At 37.3% G+C, this 23,917-nt stretch overlaps 1 protein-coding gene and 1 non-coding gene across 2 annotated transcripts in view; one reads left to right on the forward strand and one right to left on the reverse strand.

The window, feature by feature from the left end:
• Positions 1 to 1,848: 1,848 nt before the first annotated feature.
• Positions 1,849 to 23,917, reverse strand: part of ST8SIA4 (ST8 alpha-N-acetyl-neuraminide alpha-2,8-sialyltransferase 4) — a 101,753-nt gene continuing 79,684 nt past the window's right edge. Inside the window, 1 exon segment of the mRNA XM_052643983.1 lies at positions 1,849 to 2,131. Coding sequence (XP_052499943.1) covers positions 1,849 to 2,131 — 283 coding nt within the window.
• Positions 11,343 to 11,415, forward strand: TRNAG-GCC (transfer RNA glycine (anticodon GCC)). Its single transcript has one exon. It is a non-coding gene; the product is annotated as a tRNA-Gly (tRNA).

Here is a 23,917-nt window from a genome sequence, read left to right on the forward strand (position 1 = left end):
GTGATAAAAGTACATCATATTCTATCCATTTTTGGCTATGTATCTCCTTTGTGGATTCTATTTTGTTTTGAGACACATAAATTCTCAGAAAATATAATCTTCTTATCCCAAGGTTCTATCATATTTCTAAAAAGAATACCACATATTATTAATATACTGAGAACTGTATTACTATGAATATCCTTTTTCTTGATAACATATATATGTATATATGTATATTCTTTATGCTATTTATTCTTTTTCAGGCCTTCTTTGCCAAGAAACAAAACATATATATTCCTCATGCTATTTCTTCTTTTCGCAGATTGCCTTCCCTAAGAAACAAGAAGTAATCTATGTTGTTTCAGGCCAAGAGTAGAAGTGGGTACGTAGCACTTCTGCTTTCTAAAGAACAATTTACCGTCAGAATTACCTACCAGCGTAGTAATTACCAGAAATTGGCCTGTTGGTCAATTCTGTTATATGTTAAAATTTTCAAAAATCACTTTATTAATAATTTCATGTGCTTCTCTGGAAACACATTAATGTGATAATGTGAATAAATTTAACTATGGAAAAAATATTGGTCAATTTAATTAATCTGAAGTTCAAAATACTGACATACAGTTTCATTGTTAAACCTCTTAAAATTATCTCTGTGATGAAAACAGCACTCTATTAATCATATTATTTCTGCACTGAGAAATTTTAACAGTCATCTACAGAGCAAGTCAATGTTTCTATCTGAATTAACAAGTGGGATATCAAAGAACTGGAAGTCACATTTCAGCCCTACCAGTCAAACATTTACTCTAACGGGCAAAATGCTTCCACAAAATCATTATGAAATGTAAAAGCCATGGAATCTTCCTTCAAACAAAAATGAAGGTTGAGTTTGGAAAATTTAAAATATCTAGAGACAATTTTCACATCAGTAGCAGTAGCATCGTAATATACTAATATGTTATTTTCATGAAAGGAGACTAGTTTCGCGTGTAGACACATCAGTATAATCTTTGGTACCAAAAGTAATTTTTTTTTTTCCTGCTAATTTTACCATCTCAGATGACACAGAGTTTGTCTCTCCTTTAGAATGGCTCGAGATTACTAAGTGAAACAGTTTAGCTGGTACCTTCTACACCACTGGGAAAAAATTGGGAGGTTTACAGTTGTGCAAAATAAAACTTTTTTTACAAAGTTATTGTGTGATAACTTTAAAAAATATAAGAACTTTAAAAACAATCACTTAAAGGTTATTTATCTCATTCATATTTATCTCAGAAAGGATTTCAAAGCACCCCGATACCCAAACAAAAAGAGACTCCAGAAGGCAAACAAGAACAGAAACAAAACATAAAGTTCATCATGATCAGACTCAGAGTCCTGACTGAAGGCATTTACTTGAGTTGTTTAACCTTACGGATTTCACTGCTCAAACTGTTTCCATCTTGATTTCTGCTGACAGGACAGTTCAGTTTCCCCAAGGGCTGAGTTGTGTTCCTGGGTTCCTCTTCTCATGTGCTTGGCGTTGCAGTGGCAACCCAACAGTGATGAACATTTTTGCTTTGTTAACTAATGACGAGTGCATTGTTGGATCTTGTAAACACTACTGATTATACATTCAAACTGTGTTCTGAGTGGAAGTGGCACTTACTAGGACCCTTGAAGTCAAAATACTTAATTTTTAGAGCACTTTGCAGGTATTTCATCAGCTGGTAGTAGATTTCTCATGGGTGTCCTTTAATCACCTTTCCGGTAAGTGGTGGATGCTGCAACCCAGTCTTGTGTTGGATCCTGTTTTTCAAATCTTAGGAAGCATCTTCAGAAAAGAAGTGCATATTCAGTCTGCTTGTGTGTTTCAGGTGTGCTTTATTGCTTTACGCACTTTCCTGTTGTCAATTTCAGAGCTCCTCTATTATGTAGCACATTTAATGTTTTGAATTCTAACGGCATTCTATGAGGACTTGCATTGGAAAAGTACCTATATTTTAAGTCATCATAGTAATGATATTTGACAGCTTTCCCATTCAAATCCTTGGGGAATGGCCAGAATCCATACAGGTGAATCTCATCACAGAATCTCGTGGCAAGTGTATACATGAGTAGACCTGTGCTGGGTCTTTTGATGGGAACTTTGTTTGTCAGCCAGTAACTGGGAAGAAAAAACATACACACAAGAGAAGAATTTAGAGAAGCATTCAATATAACCTATAGCAAGCATACTATGTATAAAGTAAATGAAATGTGAAAAGTAACTGTATAAGGGACATTAAAAAGATTGCTGAGGAAATAAAGTATTTCTCATGCATTTAGAAAATTGAATGCATTTATTTTATCTTTCTTATCTTTTATTTTCTTGCTTATTTTGAGGTAATGTGAATAGACAAGGGACCTAGAACGTGAGTAAGTATTACTGTGGAATCTTGTATTAAAAAGAACTAGAAGAAAACATTCATAGAACTTGCAAAGTAGAATTTTCTCAGAAAGGGTTAAATATGACTGCAAAAGGCAGAGTAATTGGGCAGTGATTAAGCAATTTTCTCAGAAAAAGAGGATTTTAAACTATGCCTATAGGTTTCTAAAATCTTTCATATTTCAATTAAAAATCCAAACATAAATGCTTTGCCTGTACTATACTGACTTATTCAACTCCAATTTCTAAGTCACATGTTACTAAAGCTAATTAATAATACTACCTCAACCCACAGAAGAGCAAAAACATAGCACAAGTAATAAATATTTGTAAATCGTTCACTGCTTATGCTGTTTAAAATTCGATAGAAAAATATTTTTCAAAGTATTTTACACTATTCTTTTAAAAAGGCAATAAAATACTCCAAAATGTTTGATCCACCTTTGCGACCAAGCTTTGTTCCCCTGAACAGCATGCACACTCACAGGTTAATCAGAACCTCAAACAGGAAAGGAGGCGGCCCAGCCTTCTGGCCACAGTCATGATCTTATATGCGATCAGCTAAAGTTAAGGAAGAATGTGGATTTTCTTTGATATAAAAAGTTGTCTAGTTACACTGCCAGAGAACTCCTGATCCCAGGGACTATTAATTAGTGAGAACTTCCAGGAAGGACTATACCTGCATACAAAGCTCAGGAGCACCCAGCTGCCAATGGCACCCAGTGCAGGACGCCTCTCCCAAACAAGAAGCAAGAAAACACCACAAAACCAGCCATCAGCAGACGGGAGTCCCACAGACACCCCAGATCATACCACCTCACACAGTCCTGTCCATTGCAGGGGAAAAAGGAAAACTCACCTCCTCCCACTAGATTGTGGGCACAAGTAACCCCCAATACGAAGCCAACACAACCCACTGGACCAACCTTACCCACCGAGGGCAGAAATCAAAAGAAAGAAGGAATACAACCCTAGGGCCTGGGAAAAGGAGACTTCAAATGGAACAAGTTAGGGGGAAAAAAAAAGACAAGACAGAAATATAGTGCAAATGAAGGAACAAGGTAGAAACTCACAAGATCAAAGTTGTCTAGTTACAAATGAATTTAATAAATTTTGTTTTCTTATTTTTGTTTTTATTATCATTTTCTATTCAAGGAAATATATAACTGGCCATCCAAATATGAGGGTAAGATTGTTCGATTCTGGTCACTGCTGTGCTTAAATCCTTTCCTTGGATTTTACATAATATTGTTTTCTTTTTTTTTTTTTTTTCTAAAAAGTAATTTGTGAAGTTTTCCTGGCCAGATCAAATACATCTACACTAATGAATACAAAAACCCAAATTTTGTTTCATTTAATTTGGTTAAGGAAATAGTGGACTTTCAAACCTCACTACAAACATTTAAAACAGGGAAAATATACTTAGCCGTTATTATTCCTGTTTTTCTTTTTTTTTTCCTTCTTTCCCCCCTTTCTTTGAACTAGTATTGACCTTTCACATTTTTTATCTTTCTTGTTGGGTAAAGGGCACGTGCCGAATATTGTGAGCAACGTGAAATGCGTTATGAACTTTCTGTTAACGTTAAGTGTTTTGAGAAAGCATATTCTCAGTAAAGGTTATTAAGGGATTTTTAGAGAAGAACATCTAAGAATTTTCTCAAAACCCAAAGGCATGAGCAAAACCCGCAGCACATATACTGTTAACATCACGAAGAAACCTCAGACGGATTTCGTGGAAGGAGCATAAACTACAGCCTGGAGGCTTTGAAGAAACTTTGATACAGCCTGCAGCTCTCTCCGCTCTGAGAAAGCAGGTGTTTTTAAGATGAAATGGTTATTACAGGAAAGTTTTGTGAGCATGATTTGTGTGTGGTTTCAAATGTCAGCTGAGGCAGTTGGTTAGTTTAAAAAGTGCAAAGTGAGTGAATAAGTTTAGAAGAAAAAAAAAAGATCATTTCCATCAGGGAATGTCAATTACTGGAAATAGTTTGGCCATATATGGGCTTCCCTGGTGCCTCAGACTGTAAAGAATCGGCCTGCGATTTGGGAGACCCAGGTTCAATCCCTGGGTCAGGAAGATCCCCTTGGAGAAAGGAATGTCAATCCACTCCAATATTCCTGCCTGGAGAATTTCATGGACAGAGGAGGCTGGCAGGCTACAGTCCAAGGGGTCACAGAGTCAGACATGACTGAGTGCCTAACACTTGGCAGTATATTGGTCATGCTGAATTATCTTATTTCTAAAGTGGGAGAAAAATAGATAGGAGAAGAAAATGTAACACTATAGCATTTGTATGGGACATCAAAGTCACATTATGCGTAATTACAAGATCATATTATAAATAACCTTTGTGATGTTTGGTTTATAACAACTTGAATAATTTTTAAAAACTGACATTTTTTGAGAAATAATGAAAATAAATAACATCTTATTGATTTCCAGAAAGAAATCACAGGAAAAAAGGCCTTAATAAATGGCATCAATATGTAACAGATAAATTGAAACAAAATCATCTAAAGCAGGTCGAGAACTAAAGTCATAATTATCACTGTAACATTCTGTGAAATTAAAAAAAAATAAATAAGGAGCCAAACCAAACACAATCAGTAAAAGTTTACTGAGTGTTTAATGTAGCTCTGTTATGCTTGAAATTATTTAAGTTAGTTAAGTTACTTGCTCAGTCGTGTCCGACTCTTTGCAACCCCATGGACTGTAGCCCACCAGGCTCCCCACCAGGCTCCCCACCAGGCTCCTCTGTCCATGGGATTTTCCAGGCAAGAATACTGGAGTGGATTGCCATTTCCTTCTCCAGGGGATCTTCCTGATCCAGGGATTGAACCCGGGTCTCCCGCATTGCAGGCAGACGCTTTAACCTCTAAGCCACCAGGGAAGCTAGGCCAACCTAAACTATAAAGATTCAGTATTTGTCCAGGAACACAGTACAATTTTAAAGAATCTGTGAGTATCTACTTATATACAAGCTGGCATTTAAAAACTACAAATTTCTTGTGAACAGTTCATCAAAATAGACTGTTAAGTTTTTAACTCTAATTAGGAAAAAAGATGGAAAGCAATTAACTGATAAAATAATGAGCTATTCATACTCCAATTTAGTACATGTTGTCCTAATTTTTATTTCAAATTCTTATCTATTATGGTTTAAAATTCAGCAGTGTTTTCAATTCAGCAAATAATCTAGTTTCCACATATCTATTTCTTTGAAATGATTGCAGAAGAAAAATATTACCTATAATCCAAACACAAATTGATAATTACTGCTACAAGGTGCTGAATCCTTGTTTCCCTAGCTGTTTTGAATCAATATATATTACAACCATTCATAGACATACATAGGATATTTTCTATCAGCTAGGCTCAGTTTTATTTCAAAGACTATTAATCCCCCTCTCCCTCCCTTCCTTTCTACTTAAATATTCTAATACTCTGTCTTGTATGAAACAAGCTCACCTTGGATTTGCCATGTAACTTTCTATCGATATAAAACTTTCCACAGTTATTTCTGCTTCTCAGCAAGGTATCTTATCTTCTCTTCCTCCAAATATCAGTCCCATTTCTTATTTCAAACAAACGCAATTTGAAATGCTTTTACTCACCACATTGGTGTGCTAGAAGGCCAAATTTATTGTCAGAAGTTATGAGTGTGAATCCGTAATATAATGCTTATGAATCCTTGGGAAAACTACTTTACTTCTTCAGACTTTGGTTAATAATATTTAACATATAACATTTTTATAGCTCAGATGGTAATAACTGCAATGCAGCAGATCTGGGTTCTATCCTTGAGCCAGGAAGGTCCCCTGGAGATGGGAAGGTCTGCTGCTGCTGCTAAGTCGCTTCAGCCATGTCCAACTCTGTGTGACCCCATAGACGGCAGCCCACCAGGCTCCCACATCCCTGGGATTGTCCAGGCAAGAACACTGAAGTGGGTTGCCATTTCCTCCTCCAATGCATGAAAGGGAAAAGTGAAAGTGAAGTTGCTCAGTCAGGTCTGACTCTTAGCGACCCCATGGACTGCAGCCCACCAGGCTCCTCTGTCCACGGGATTCTCCAGGCAAGAGTCGTGGAGTGGGGTGCCATTGCCTTCTCCTGAAGGGAAGGTCTACCCACTCCAGTACTCTAGCCTGGAGAGTTCCACAGACAGAGGAGCCTGGTGGGCTACGGTCCATGGGGTTGCAAAGAGTCGGACAGGACTCAGTGACGAACACAACATTGTTAGGATAAAGTAAAAGAGGTAGTAAGGACACAAGAACAGAGCATAAAGCTTGACACGCAGTAGTGGCGGGGTTCAGTCACTAAGTCACGTTCTACTCTTGCGATCCTGTGGATTGTAGCCCGCCAGGCTCCTCTGTCGATGGGATTCTCCAGGCAAGAATACTCAAGTGGGTTGCCACACTCTCCTCCAGCGGATCTTTCCGACCCAGGAATTGACATACAGTGAGTAACAGTAGTTGAACTTCCATGTAGCCCACAAAACCCATTCTTCAATTCCGCGCCCACAGCCTACTCTCTCCCAGCAACATCTGAAACTACAAATGGGCTGGACATGTCATTTCATCTCAGTGGTGCGTTTCCTTAGCTAAGAAACAAAACCATCTGACCGTATGGCTTTAGGGTTTCCTCTGTTTCTAAGATTCGATTTCTGTTTCAAATCTTCTCTCTCAGTGAAACTGCATGCTCCCTGAAGCCACGTGAAACTCCTGTTCCAGCTCTAGCTTCCTCCTCCCCATTCTGTTCCTTTTACCTGCTTTAGTGTTTAATGCATTCACAGCAAATGCATTTGATGACCAATCGATATTATAATGGGTAATCACAAGCTTAAAGTACGGAGTTGAGAGGTCACTGAGGCTCAGGTCTCAGACACATCTCTGCACCACTGAAAACACCAACTGTCTTCGAACTGTACCAGGCCCGAGCTCACCACCAGCTGTGTTCTGAACAGCACCTGCCACCTGCAGCATCCAGCTCTCAAGTTCTCTCCCTGTGACTATGCAACCATTTCGGATTCCAACCACGCTTTACTTAACAAGCACCCTTACTTTTTTCCAGGTCCGATTATAATGATTGATACACAACTCATGTAACTAGGGGCTTCCCTTGTAGCTCAGTTGGTAAAGAATCTGCCTGCAATGCAGGAAATCCAGGTTCAATCTCTGGGTCAGGAAGATCCCCTGGAGAAGGGAATGGCAACCCACTCCAGTATTCTTGCCTGGAAATCCCCATGGACAGAGGAGCCTGGTGGGCTACAGTCCATGGGGTCACAAGAGTCGGACACGACTTAGTCACTAAACCACCGCCACTCATGTAACTAACTGCAACCTTGAGATTTTTTTCCTTTATAAGCCTCCTTTCCTTGTACAGTTCTGTGGTACACAATTCAAGTGTTTCTTGAATATATGTCTCCTGGGCAAATATATGTCTCCTAACAAACTCCAAATAAACACCTTTTTATTTCAATTAGGTCTCTGTTTCTAAAATCCTGCCTAACATACTTAATAGATGCTTCTTGATTTTAAAGCCTGCAAGAGGTTACATTTTATCTCATAATCAATTAGATAATAATCAGGAGCCAACATACATGATTGTTTTCAGAAACCCATGTTTTTGAAATAAAAGCAAAAAATGTTAAATTCAAAGTAGTATTCAACATACTAATGATAGCTCAAACTCAACACACTGGCAAACAAGGAATATTAATTTGTATTTATATTTAAACAAAGAAGCCAAAAAGTTTAGAAGTAATATATTTTTTCCTCTTAAAATATTATTCTTCCTGAAATCAACCAAGGAAATTTCTAGAAGAATTTGAATAGAGAGAATGAATCCCCACTGTGCCAACAGTTTTATTTTAATATTATATTATAAGCAAAATATCCATTCAAGAGTCCAGAAATTATTTTCTCTGGGATGGGAGATGGAGTACACAGCCCACTGTGCCTGTGCATTCTGAGTTCCAATGAATCTTCTGTATTTCTCCACTCATGCTTACCCTTCTACAACCGAGCTTTGAGCTTGGCTCCAGAGGAAGATTCTGTTAAAGGTAAACAGCATGGCTTCTGGCTATACAATGTCCGCAGAAATTTCAGGCATTATAAAAGAATTCGTTTTCATCATCTTTGCAGAAAATGTTTGCATCTTACCAATTCTATACTCCACTCCCCTAAACTAATTCTTTTATAATATCTGAATATTGTATTCTGGAATTGTGTCTTCCATGCTTGTCATTATTTAAGTTCATTATTTAAGTTTGTTAGGAGGAGTATGTGCGTTCAGATTATAAAGTTTAAGACTTCAAAGCAATCATCCCTGGGCATTCTGAAATGGAATATCACTGCTGTTTTATTTTCAACTATTCAAATTATCCTTTCATTGTATTCCCAGTCTGCAGCATCCTATGTAACATGATTCGATTTTAAAAGTGCACAAAACTTATTTTTTTCATAAAACTCTTGTGGTTACCTTCATGATACCTTTTAGGATTGTTGAGATAGCTTGGCTTGTCACAAAACTAGGGTTGGTGATATTTTTTTAAAAAAAAAGAACTTTACTGAGTTCTCACTGTACTCACTGAGAATAATTTAGTCCACCATGAATTAATTCTATTATTCCAGAGAAGCAAAAAGTGGTAGATCTTATACCTAATTCTTATGTGAGGAAACAAAAGGACAGAGTAGCATATTTAATGTGATTTGGCAAGATAGGAGTAAACCCAGGAGTAAGCAATTTATTAAAAGGTAGTGACAGTAATAATAATGTATTATTTATAATGTGCCAGAGACAGTGTTAAGAGTTCCATATATGTAGCCTTCTTCCTTTAATCCTCACCACAAACCTGTACATGTATTTCACAGATGAGGACATCAAGGCTTGGGGAGGTTAAATAACCAGATTAAGGTTGTGGAATTTGAGAATGACAAGCTCACATGTATCTGGCTATGATGATTTCAATTTCAGCTAAAAAAGAATAGGATTCCTTAGCTTCTACAAAGCCTTCATCTTGGAACAGCAAGTCCTCAGGACAATCTGCAACACACAGTTCACATCAGGAAAAATAAACAACTGTATGGTGTTTTGGTGATTGACAGTCCAGCATCAATAGTGATGGGTTTTATGGAGGGAACTTTCTCAGCTTTCTTTTTTTTTCAAAGGTAAATAAGAGCTGACCAGTATAAAGTACCCACTTTTCCACATAAGCACTCTCAAAAGTGTTTGAAGTCAGAAGATGATTTCGTAGTTTCAATATGTAACTTATTTAACCACATTGAAAATGCCAAAGGCAGGGACACTGAATCAAAGGGTAGGGATTTTCATGCAGATTGGAATAAGTCTTCTGAAAGTATTTTGAAGGGTCATTAAAATGAAAGCAGGAATTTGCAGCCTCAAAAGGTCAAATTTATCAGTAATGTTTTCTGTGTGTCCTTTATATGCAGAGCTCTGTACTGAATAGGTGATAAAAAGAAGACAGAAAATTCTTTCTGCTGAGGCCCTTCATAGTATGCATACAGAAAATATTTTATCCACCTTCATAAGCCTAATTCATCAGAGGCATAGAGAGCGCAGAGCTTAGGAAAAGGAATAGGTTACTATTTTGGGCTAATAATCTACATTGTACATGGTACCTATCTGTTACTTGATGTATACTATAGAAACCAGTGTTTGGCCTGATACTTTGACTCTGAATTCACTTTGCTTTTCATCTGACCAGATACACTGTCAGGTTGAGCGTAGATATAGGGTAAGAAAGTCTAGATCCACTTACACTCTATTGGCTTTGCCAAGAGTCTCATGTTTTATCACTGAATACACAACTTATCATTGTGATATTACTAATTTCACTTCATATATTTTCAAAGTACTCTCACATGTTCCTCTTAAAATCCTGTGATATATGCTATAGGATATATTACTATCCCTGTTTCACATAAGGTGCAGTTAATAGCTCAAGAAGTAAAAATAACTCGTCCAATTCTGCCCAATGAATGCTGGTGTTGTACACTGACCCGCTGGTAAATGTTTTAACGCAGACACTGGCTAGGGGAGAGAGAGAGTTGCATTTCTGTAGAGCCTGTCAATTTCTGTGGTGTAAATATTCCCATCAGGGCTAATTGCAACTGACTAAGCCGACATCATACTGTAGGGTCAGCCTAGTCAAAGCTACGGTTTTTCCAATGGTCATGTATGGATGTGAGAGCTTGGACAATAAAGAAAGCTGAGCACCAAAGAATTGATACTTTTGAACTGTGGTGTTGGAGAAAACTCTTGACAGTCCCTTGGATTGCAAGGAGATTCAACAAGTCCATCCTAAAGGAAATCAGTCCTGAATATTCATTAGAAGGACTGATGCTGAAACTGAAGCTCCAATACTTTGGCCACCTGATGCGAAGAACTGACTCTTTGTAAAAGACCCTGATGTTGGGAAAGATTGAAGGTGGGAGGAGAAGGGGATGACAGAGGATGAGATGGTTGGGTTGCATCACCGACTCAATGGACAAGAGTTTGGGTAAATTCCGAGAGTTGTGATGTACAGGGAGGCTGCTACAGTCTGTGGGGTCACAAAAAGTCAGACATGACTGAGTGGCTGAACTGAACTGAAGCTGACATCAGTGAGCACTGAGCTGGAGGAGGGATGGCAAAATCAGCTCTTGCAAGGTAGTACAAGCCAGCTTCACCACACTACTGGCGGTAGAAAAGAGACGGAAAATATAGTCCTCTTGACCCATGATCTCATTCCGTTTGCACAATAAAATTCAACACTAAAGAACCTTCCCTTAGGAAGATTCCCAGGTAGGGATTAAAGAGAGAAGATGGAGGTATAATGTGTATCTTTGTAAAGATAACTTCACTATATCCTAAGAGGGAAGCTTAACTTTATTATATAAAGCACAGTGCTCTCTTTCTATTTTTATCACATTATATTTAACTCTGGTGGCTTCCCTGGTGGCTCAGAGGTTAAAGCATCTGCCTGCCATGCAGGGGACCTAGGTTCGATCCCTGGGTCAGGAAGATCCCCTGGAGAAGGAAATGGCAACCCGCTCCAGTATTCTTGCCGGGAGAATCCCATGGATGGAGGAGCCTGGTGGGCTACAGTCCATGGGATTAGCAAAGAGTCGGACACGACTGAGCGACTTCACTTTCACTTATATTTAACTCAGTGCTGCATACACACTGAGTACTTAGTTAGTACTTACATAATGTGTTATTTCTGGCACCTTACAGATCTGTAGTGTTAATGAGATGGAGTATATGCATGCCTTGGCCATTACCAAGTGACAACGGTCAACAGTGGGAAAGTGCAGCAAATGTTGGCGTCTTGTTGTTATGGCTTCAGCAAACTATGTGGTCTTGGGCAAACTACTTAAACTTATTCAGCCTTGGCTTACTTACCAGTAAAATGAGATTCTACATATGGCTTCTCCTACACTTTAAGCTCTCATTTATAAAAGGTCACAAATAATACCTGAATTCTGCCTGAGGAACATGAGTGTTTATCCACTAGTAGCAGCAGTCCAATCTTTATGTCTCACTATTAACCATAAATTATTCCAACTTTGATAATGTGTCATGTGACAGACATGCGGCCTCCTCCTTCAACAACATTACATAGCTCTTTTATAAAAGTCATCCTTGCTGAAAAAACAATTCTAGTTTCCTGTAATAGTTGTAATGGGGGAGCAGATGATTTTATTTACTCTCCAAATAACAGTAAAATGATACTTGTTATCTAAAAATTATAAAATCATCCATCACAATTTTAAGCATTAGTGCTTAAAATCTTGAACTGGCACATGGACACTATGGTAAAAAAAATAAAAATAATAATAATAACGTGGACATAATGCTACAGGCTTTAATGAGTTTCTGTTATAACCCAACTGAACTCTGAAAGACAACTGAATGTATCATCTAAACTCCCAGAGTGAGGAAGTGGTGATGCCCAAAAGGTGAAATATTGGCAATGTAGAAGGGGGACAGTCTTTCGAAGTATGATGAAGGAATTAAATGAGGTTAACGCTAAAGTGCTTTGTGAATGGTCTTTTTCATGAGGGAGCAGGCAACTTTCTGAAAATGAAAAATTACAGAAACTTTACATTTCTCCTCCTAAAATTAAAAGGAAGCAGTGAAGTCCTTTATCATAAGACAGGGAGTCTTATGAGAAAAGAAAGAGGAATTAAGAGTAAGTAGAGTAGGTAATCCTAACACTTATCAAAAATGGCTTAGATACTGGCAGGTGAAAATGATAGCAGTGATTTATCCATGAGATTTTCCCCTTTACATAAACATTTATTCTAAGGAGGCACTTAGAGATTATACTTCCACATTCCCCAGCCAACATAAACACTGTTTCTCAACAGAAGTCCATTTTACTTGACTCCAGTAACAAAACGTAAACAACTCATCTAATGGCCTGATGATGTTATTTTAGCTTCATTCAGACTAGTTACAAATGGAGATGCCCAGTTTACATCAGTAAGTCAGGCTACAGTAACCTTCCAGGTAGGTCTGGCACTCAAATCTATTTTAAGAAGAGTAAGGAGCAGCAAATGCAATCTATAATCCATTCAATAATAATGTGATCTATAATCCACTAAATAATGAAAAATGCTTACTACCAAAGTGTACAAACTAAACATCAGCTGAAGATCAGTGTTCTCAAAACCCAGTGAGAATCAGAATCAAGACAGTCATAAGCAAGTTCAAAGTACTTCTTTTAAGCTTTCTCAGCAAGTATAAAAACAATAACATTTGGGGAGGGTAGTCAAATATAGATCAGTATTCTCTATTTTTATTCCTGTCATAAAGTGCGTGACGCTGAAGAGACGGACCATTTAGAAAGCAACCTTGTCCTTGGCATGGCATTGTCACTCAATAAAGAGCTTTCTATGAGCATGTAAGCTGAGAAAGGGGTTTCTGGCTGAGAGAAGAGTCCCATGAAGGAATATTGCTGAGACAATTCCAGCAAAGCAGGGTTTATGACCTGTGGTGGCGGTGGTGGTTTAGTCCCTAAGTCGTGTTGATGTCCGACTCTTGCGACCCCCATGGACTGTAGCCTGCAAGGCTCCTCTCTGCATGGAATTTTTCAGGCAGGAATACTGGAGTGGATAGCCATTCCCTTCTCCAGGGGAATCTTTCCACCCAGGGATCTAACCCAAGTTTGATTCTTTACTTGGAAGATCCTTTACTACTGAGGTGGATTTTTTTACTATTAAGTCACCCAGGGAAGCCCAATATGCTAAAGCTACCTGTCACTAGAAATACTGTTGCTGTAATTCTGTTCCACAAGTTTAATTAGGGGATAATTTAAAATTTTCATCTTTAAAAGTTTGACGGCAATAGGGTGATAAATAATATTTTTCATTATGCCAAATATTAATAAATATTTGGGAATTTTACTCCCTCCAGATGTCAATGTGCAGTTGAAAGTCTAATCTAATGAAATCAATGCTAATTTTCCTATCTTTTCTTTTTTAGTCTCACTTAATGCTGATTCCTTCAACATATTTATAGGTAGAATCACTAAACTTATAAATCACATTTATTAAATAGTTGCTGAATAGAAGACCATTCGTAGATATCAAAAAGATAATGTTCTTCTGAGGAAATAAAATAATCAAAAACTCAGCTGTAAATACAATTACATTATGTAAATATTATTCTTTGCAATGGAAAAGTACAAAAGTGAAAAAGCACTACAAAGGCAGGCTACTGTGTAACAAATTATACCTTGCCTAGGATTTCCCCCCATTATAATGCTTGTCATAACATTCAGTTAAAGTACAACGCTGAAAAACCGAAGCTGGACCCCTCCATCATATTACATGCAGGAAATAACTCAAAATGGGTCATAGACCCAAATTTCTAAAACTCTTAGAAGAAATACAGAAGGAAAATGCCATGACCTTAGGAAAATCCTTCTTAGGTACAATACAAAATGCTCAAGCTACAAAAGATAAAACCGATTAAACCTCATCAAAATTAAAAATTTTTATGCCTCAAATGAGGCCATGAAAGTTAGAAAAAACCCCACAGAATGGAAGAAAATATTTGCAAATCATATAACTGCTGAGAGGCTTGTATCTAAAACACATAAATAACTTCCACAACTCAATCATAAAAAGACAAAAAAACTCGGTTTTAAAAGTATGTAAAGAGATAGCCGTTTTTCCAAAGAAGACATACAAATGGTCAACCTTCGCGTGAAAAGGCAATATATATCATCATCTATTAGGGAAATGTGAGAGAATTTTGCAGCTCCTAGATGGTTACGATAAAAAAGACAAATGATGATAATTATTGGTGAAGATGTGAACAACTGGAACCATCATAAATTGCTAGTGACTGTGTCTGAGAGGAAAATGAGGCAGCCTCTTTGGAAACTGTCTGCAAGTTCCTCAAAAGGTTAACATGGAGTTATCTTATCATGCAGCAACTGCCCTTCTCTCAACTAGGCCTCTACTTTTTGGCCTTCTGTAGCCATCTTTGCTGAGGCCAGTTTTAGCAAAAATCCTGCCCAGGTAGTTTAGTGGGAATCTCTCTACCACTGCTATTTGACCACCACTGATATCTGACCAAATTTCTCATACCCCAACTTTGATGTCCAAGTTCTTGGTCTAACTTTAGAAGAGCCTCATTAAGCCTATTGAGTAAGAATTACCTCCCTGAACCCCGTTTTCTCTTAGAATTTCCCAACCCATACTCTGTACAATGTCTGTAAATTTCTACTTTTTTTTTTTTTTTTTTGCTGTATTCAGAACTAAGCTCAGTTTGATTCTCAAGTCTCTTTTCCCTTATGGCAATAGTTTCTGAATAAAATCTGTTATCATTTTGGCCAGAGTCTGTCTGGCTCAGTTTCTCTTTCATAATTATCAAGAGAACAGAAAACATTTGATCATATAAAAACTTGCAGACAGATATTTATAGTAGTACTATTCATTATAGCCAAAAAGTGAAAACACCCCACATTTTCATCAACTGATAAACAGATAAGTAAAATGTGGATCTATGCATACAATGGAATATTACATGACAGACAAAATGAAATACTAAGACATGTTACATGGATGTGGATGAGTGATTGCCAAGGGCTGTAGTTGGGGGTTTAGAGGAGAATAAGTATTGACTGTTCTGGAGTGAAGAAAAGGTCCCCAAATTGACTGTGATAATAGTTGCCCAAATCTGTCATTATAGTGATTTAATTATATAATTTAAAGACTGAATTATCTTGTATGTAAATTATGTAGCAATACAGCTGTTATATTTAACAAATGTAATAATGAACATCTATACCTTATATTGGGAAGGAGATAAGGTCCTAAGTCAAAAATTATTTTCCTTTAATGTTATTAATATAAATTCACAACTCAAAAAATTAAAGGGTAGAGAACTATAAGCCTATAGGACCTAAATAACAAATAATTTAAAATTACAATATCTATCCTCTATTTGGGCTTCCCAGGTGGTGTTAGTAGTAAAAACAAACAAACAAACAAAAAACCCTTCTGTTTGCAGGAGACACAGGAGATGCTGGTTTGATCCTTGGGTCGGGAAGATCCCTTGGAGGAGAAAATAGCAACCTATTCAAATCCTTTTGCCTGGAGAATCCCATGAATAGAGGCGCCTGGCAGGCTATAATCCATGGGGTTGCAAAGAGTCCTCCATGACTGAGCTCATAAGCACATCATCTATCTCAAAACAAGAAATGGAACAGCTGAGAAGCGACTATGAAACTGATCTTATTGTGTTGTACAACTATGCGGCTTTGGTACTATGGAAAATCCTAGGACTTAAAATAGAGTCAGCTATCAGAGTGTGCTCTGCTCAAATTGGAATCTGCTTTGTGAGATTCAGCTGCTCCTTGTCATGTCTGTTTCTGTTTCCTGTTCTATAAATTTGAACTAGAACACCTTACCTTCTGGGAATATTGGAGAAATTGAATATATACAAATAAGTGTCCACTGTGAATTCATACACAAATAAATTTTAGGATATTGCATTTGTGCTCAGCTGTGTCCAACTCTCTGCAACACTATGGACTGTAGCCCACCAGGCTCCTCTCTCCATGGGATTGTTCAGGCAACAGTGTTGGAGTGGGTTGCCATTTCCTCTTCCAGGGGATCTTCCCCACCCAGGGATCAAACTTACATCTTTTGCACTGACAGGCAGTTTCTTTACCTTGGATCTACCCAAGAAGTCTTATTCTATTGATGTGATTGTATTAGGTAAGATCAGTAACATTACCTGTGCACACACCTAAGTAACACTCAATTTGAGTTCAGTTTAGTTTACTTTGTTTAAAGAACTTGTTGAATTATTGCCTGCATTATACAACTAGGGCTCAAAAACCATCTAGCAAAACAAAATAAAACAAACAAAAAACCCAATAGTTACTTTCTTTAAACTTGATAAATTTTAAGAGGCAGGAAGAAGTAATCATTAGGTTTCCATCCAGAAGATGAGCTATGCAATTCAACTGAATATAGCAATCATGAAATTCACATAAATTTAGAGGCACTGCCTATAAGACAAACATTTATTTCCCAAGATTTGTTTTCTTTTAGCCATATCGATATAATAGAAATTCAGAAATGACAGTCACAAAACTTTCTTTTCACACTTTAAACAAGAATATAAGTTGATGGAGATAATTACCTCAGACTTCATAACAATAAACTTATCAAGAGGGTGAAACATAACTCTCTTTAAAATGAAAATGTAACTGAAATGCCTTTTTTTTGTTGTTGTTGTTCAAGAGGAATATTTCCATAATAAAGAATCTCAAATCACTTCTCTGATGATTGATTCTACTTGGGGGAAAAAAAGAGTCTCAAGATAAGCAATTTGTGGGAGTCGGCTTACAAAGCATGTATATAGTATTGCTGATCATCTGCTTCTCTTTGTGTTAACACATTCATGTAATATTGTTTTGTAGGCTGACCTAAGTTGCATTTCTAAACTTCAATAATTCATGAAACACACGTAGAGTACAGAAAGCAAGAGATGAATCTGGGGAATATACAGGTTCAGAAAGGGAGTAGGCACTTCTGGAGAATAAATTACATTTACATTCTGGAATAAGAGTGATCAGGCTGAAAATACTGAGAAATCTCACACTGAATCTCTATGGTTTTGCTTAACAAATAAAACATCCCTGAAATGTCTCAGTTGCTATCTTACTATTCATCCTTTCAAATATGGGAGATAAATGAAACACAATCCCAGAAAGGCTGCAAATCATTAAAATTCGCGGTGACTCTGTTGTAAGAGCTGGCCAGAGGGTCCTTCATTTTGTAAAGGCATGAGCACAAGCCTTTTCATCTTTGGTCTAACAACGGTATATGAAAGCAAACTCAGGAACTCAGGGACGGAGCAGCACATCTGAAGAACACTAAATTATCGGCTCCAAGAGAACAAAAGGAACCAACGTAGGGCATTCTGGACAGTCTCTCAATTAAGTAAGAAAATATACCTAATGAGTTCTTGGAAATGTCTGCCTACATGAGAGACTCAGTAAATAAGATCTTTAACCCGCTTCATTAGAACCAGTGATTATTCATGGAAGAAGGGGAAACAGGCACATTTTTGGAGTGAAGTGAAAAAATTAATAAACATTAGAGTTGTTTTGACTGATGGTTTAAGTCATACCATTTATTTTGAAATTGCAAATATAATTAAAGGGTATGAGATTTTGTGGGTTTTAAAAGGGGACAAAGTTTAAAAATGCTTTGAGGATTGTCTACACATTCTACCTAAAATATTTTACTATATTAACATTAAGCTTCCTAAATGATTTCGAAATGTAGTAATAAGTACAGACACAAAATATGTATGGATAACTGTCTTTGATAATTAGAGCTCCCAAGTTCTTAAGCATTTAAGTATTCTTAATTCTCTAACCTAGACCACTTTCTAATTAATTTAGTCTCAAAAACCTTAAAGAAATTTAAAAACATTCATTATAATTTTTCTTCTTATGGCAAGAACTATCAGGTCAGAGACAAGCTCTGGAAGTACAGGACTGTGAATGAATTTAGACATTAAAAGGGCTTTTTAGGCCCAGCAACTGACTACAGTAAGAAAAAGACATTATATTGTTTGCAAATGGATGATCAATGTATAGATACATATGTATTTTATAGCTACAGAATTAAGACCTGTCTTAATAGGTAGATATTTTAAATTATTTTTTTTTTACAAAAGTATATTCCATTTATAGTTTGTTAATAGCTTTTCCTGAAACTGGATTGCCAGTAAGTCTCAATTTAAGTTGACTATATTAAAGTCAAAATATAATTTTAATTTGTATAGTTTACTTAAAATATAATTTGGCACAATAAATCAAATCCTTGCCAGAAGGATAGTTCATTTCCTTTTCTCTTAACATTTCATCAGCACTTTCTGCATTTCCAGAACTCTAGTTCTTTGAAGAGTACCAAAGAGAAAAACAGGCAATTTTTACACTAGCTAAAAACCGTCTTTTTTAAAATTTTAATTGGAGGTTAATTACTTTACAATATTGTATTGGTTTTGCCATACATCAACATGTATCCGCCACAGGTATACACATGTTCCCCATCCTGAACCCCCTCCCTCCTCCCTCCCCATGCCATCCCTCTGGGTCGTCCCAGTGCACCAGCCCCAAGCATCCAGTAGATGTAATAGAAGTGTGGTTAGTTTGGAATGACCTAAAACTATTTTTTTACATGTGGTTCTACAGACGAAAGAAACTGGAACTGTGATGCAATGCTAAGTGGTGATCTTCCAGATTTTAGTCACATACTCTGACCAGTTTCCCTGCTGACTGTCTCTTGTCCATATTTAGGAGCTGACTACGTATTCTAATGTGGGAAAACACTATTCCTTTTCAAAAATGAAGTTCTACTTTAAATTTTAATTTCCAGTTGACTTATCAAAACTAAGCTGGTTCAGAAAGGGGAAAAATTATAAATTGCTTATATCTCTTCAACCTAAAACATTATTCATAATCTGCCAGTGATGATGGCTAAGCCATCTGGGGAATATGATGGGTACTTGGGGAGAAAAAATCTGTCACAGCACAATGAAGAAATGACATGTGTGAAGGTCTTAAGGTTACTTCATAGTTCAGTGATGGTGTTCAGGTATTTTGGAATAGACAAGTTCTGAATTTATATACACACAAACCACAAAATATTTATCTATTCAACAATTTTACACAGTAAGCAAGGACATATTTGTTAAATAAAATGAGCTGTTGAAAGCAAGAAATAAATGAGTGAAACAAATTAACAGAGGTTATGATTGGGAAATAGGACATTTTACTATAATTAATAATGTGAATCTCCCTACAAGTATACTATTAAGTATGGCCATTATATATATATACATATATACATGTGTATATATATATATATATATACACATACATACATATAGTTATATGGTACATTGGAGAAGGCAATGGCACCCCACTCTAGTACTCTTGCCTGGAAAATCCCATGGACAGAGGAGCCTGGTGGGCTGCAGTCCATGGGGTCGCTAAAAGTCGGACACGATTGAGCGACTTCCCTTTCACTTTTCATTTTCACACATTGGAGAAGGAAATGGCAACCCACTCCAGTGTTCTTGCCTGGAGAATCCCAGGGACGGGGGAGCCTGGTGGGCTGCCATCTCTGGGGTCGCACAGAGTCAGACACGACTGAAGTGACTTAGCAGCACACTTAAAGTACAATTATACATTAATACCTAGGAATCCACATGTAAATAAACATACATACACGAATATGTGTAATATGCATCACTAGTTTGCTATGAAAAGATGTATACATACAAGTATCTCACACGTGTGCATGCTAAATTACTTCAGTTGTGTCTGATTCTTTGTTACTCTATGGACCATAGCCCACCAGGCTCCTCTGTCCACGGGATTTTTCAGGCAAGAATACTGGAGTGGGTTGCTGTGCCCTCCTCCAGGGGATCTTCCCGACCCAGAGATCGAACTCGCATCTCTTATGTCTCCTGCCCTGCCAGACAGTGCCACCTAGGAAGCCCACAGATATCTCACAGGTACATTAAATATCAGAATATGTAGGTGACAACATTGCCTTAAAATCAAAAATAGTTTGAGACAGCAAGATTTTTGAACTCTAGTATTAGTTGCATCAAATATTTCTCTCATTTCCTTTTTGCTATTAGAATGAAGTTTGTTAGCTGACAATGTAGATCTGCATAATTCCTGATAAAACTCTGGCATTTTTGTTATGAGACTCATTTCAGCAGTTTTATCAAGAAAATGACTCTATTTCCTACTTTCTAGAAGCTTTAAAAATGAAATTAAAAGAAAAGAAATTTGCTCTAAAATTGATTTACTGTCATCTATTTGGACACACTTGAGGGACCATGTATGTTAATTCTCTATTAATAAAATGCTCATATAATCACTCATCTTACTCCCTGAACTTCTCTTGACATTAATGGTACAAGTGAGAAGTTTTCAAACCCTATTATAAGTTTTGGTTTTAGTGCTATAAGTTGGTAAAAACGTTGATTAGAATAAGTTCCATATCAAGGAATAAATATGAAATAATTCTTTAAAATCTGGGTTATGGAATCATCTGTTCTGCAAACATTTCTTTAAAACACCTTGGGGGAATCTAGCAATTTTGTCTTCACTGAAGAAAGAGAAGGATACCAACATGTATTTTAAATCCGTCTGGTTTCCAAACACTGCCTAACCCTCTCAAATACAGATGGAGAGAAATACTGAACAAATCTGCCTCCAGAAAACGCTCAGCAATCAAAGATGATAAGAGGCACTGGGGTCACTTCCACCCATCTGCATATTTAGTGCAGACCATCCTGTTAGAAAAAAAAAAAAATCACATTCAAATGTGATGGAGCCCTGCATTTGTATTCATTCCACCATGGAAACGGTTCGAAGGCTTTTCTCTGGAGACCTATGTATCTCCGTGACAGCTGCATTGCCACAATATGCTGAAGTGGCTCATCTCGACAGGTCATATCCTGGATTTCACATTCTGAATGGCAGCTGGGATACCAGAGAGTTTTCTCGCAGTGGGTCGGCCCTGGCTTTAACCAAGCCCTCCCCAGCTTCTGTGACAAAGTTGCACGTGTGGCTACAGGCCAGTCTGAGAAGTTCAAGATGTCCGTTTCCCACTCCCTAAATAGCAGGGACATTCACGGCAGCAATTCCCGCGGCTCTGTGAGAGCCTGATAAGCGTCTTTGCACTGGGACGTCCTTCTTAGCAGTGGGACACGGATTTCCTGTGTCCCACTGTAGAGCTTTTTCCTGATACCACACACACTGTTGGGAGACACTGGTTAAGTGATTCAAGTTTCAAACTGAAGTCTGTGCCTCACATCCATTTATTTCAGTCTATACAGAGGTACGAAGTGCAATTAAAAAAAAAATCATCTTAATTTAGTTCTGAGACACCTTGCCAACCAGAGCAAATCTGATTTTAATAACAAAACATGGGTGCCCCCCATTCACGGGAAAGAACTACGTGAGTTATTGCTTCCTTCACTGCTGGAGTTCCTTACCAAATGTGGACTGCATAAACTAACCACGATGCAAGACCCTAATGCGCCGACATATTCAAAACACACGGAAGAAAGAAGTATGACTCTCAGCTTTTCCATCCCCACTTTGTGCCTGAAAGGCAGCTACCCTCTTTGAAGACCTTTCTGAAAGAGGCTTGAAAGGAAAAAAAAAAAAAAATTCTATGTTAGAGGGGGACATAGGTTGAATTTCAGATTTTGAAGCACATCTTTGCAACAAAACTCCTTTTGGGTCAAAAGTCTAGCCTGGGTCCTAGTTTTTCTCACTTGAGGGACTCCAGAGACATCTAAGGCCATATTTCATGATTAAACCTGCAATTTGCCTGTGGCAGCTTTAGGTAGATGGCGCCAATATCGTCTAATAGAGAGGATGAGCAATTTGCATGGGGCATGAAAGATGCTTAGTCTATAGGTGTCAATTCAAGTCAGCAGAGGTAAAGGGCTTCAGCTCACGTGAAAAAGTGAAAGTTAGCTGATTTGTGTTGAGTTCTTTGCGATCCCAGGGACTGCAGCCTGCCAGGCTCCTCTGTCCATGGATTTCTCCAGGCAAGAATACTGGAGTGGGTTGCCATTTCCTTCTCCAAGAGATCTTTCCAACCCAGGGAATGAACCTGGGTCTCCTGCACTGCAGGCAAATTCTTTACCGTCTGACCCACCAGGGAAGCCCCTTTCAGTTCATACCACTCCCTAACTGAGCAAAAGATGAGAGCTTATGAACCAAGAGTTCTTGCCCAGCACTGTCTCATTTCCCCCTTCAAAGCCATTATCTTAAGGCTTGATGCCCTCTCCTGTCTTTTTTTTCCCTCTCCTGGATTATAAATTAAACCTTAGTCTTTTTTCAAACAAGCACATATATCCTGTTTTATCCATTTTTCTTAACTCCTCCTAGCTACTGCCTAAATGCTTTGATAAATCTTTTCATTTACTTGAAGCTTTTCCTTGCCTTAATTCTATTTTAGAGTAATAAAGAAAAGGTTGAAAAGCAAAAGCTATGGACAGTGATAGATCTATAATAGGGAAAGGAAAGTCATAAGTTAAACAGAAAATGGACATAATAAATCACTTATGCTCTTGACCTCTAAAATGCTTAAGCATACTTTTCGGAATTACCACAATGTTTCTATCTAGCAACATATTTTCTTTTAGGCAAAACTAATCTTTCTAAAGTGCAATTCAAAAAGATAAAGATTTATAAGATACTATCTATTATTTATGCTGTATTTACTATTGAGCACAAAAATATAGACACAAATGGAAATTAAAACTGATTTCTGATTAAAACTAATTTTGATTAATTAAAATTAATTTTTAAAAGAGATATACAGACATGATTTCTACCGAGGATTAAGTACACAGTCATATGTATTTATATAACCATACCTGCATATGACCTCAAATCTCAGTATTATTTTTTTATTACATTTGCTTAGGTTGTAACGATATAAGTAGTGTTTCAAGAACAAAATGCTAAAATATAGTAAGGCCATTAGGAACATTAGTTCTTAAAATTTAGACCCACTGTTTCTTAAAATAAATCTTACTGTAAATACAGATAGGACTGACTTTGAATGTACACTGACAACTCTCCCTAATAATATAAACTGAAATTGAAGTTGCTGATTTTACCAGTGGATCATTATATTTTTAACATTATAAATTACTTTTGGAAATATTTCTCTTTTTTTGCATTTATGCTCCAGTCCTTAAGTGACCACTTAGCTCTGATGGTCTACTATCTTCCAGGTACTCTGCTGGGGAGTCAAGTATAGAATAAGGTGTGCTCTTATCTTAAAAAGGAGACTTATAAATCCATCTATTATCCTATTATGAGGATTAAATGAGAAAATAAATGTTCAATAAACAGTTCTTATGACTGTTGTTCTTCTCCCCACGCAGAGACACACAGCTCTTCTCCAGCATATTTTCCCATCTCCAACCTGGTTCATCGTATC

This window comes from Budorcas taxicolor, chromosome 7 (assembly GCF_023091745.1).
Source record: "Budorcas taxicolor isolate Tak-1 chromosome 7, Takin1.1, whole genome shotgun sequence".
Classification (NCBI taxonomy): Eukaryota; Metazoa; Chordata; class Mammalia; order Artiodactyla; family Bovidae; genus Budorcas; species Budorcas taxicolor.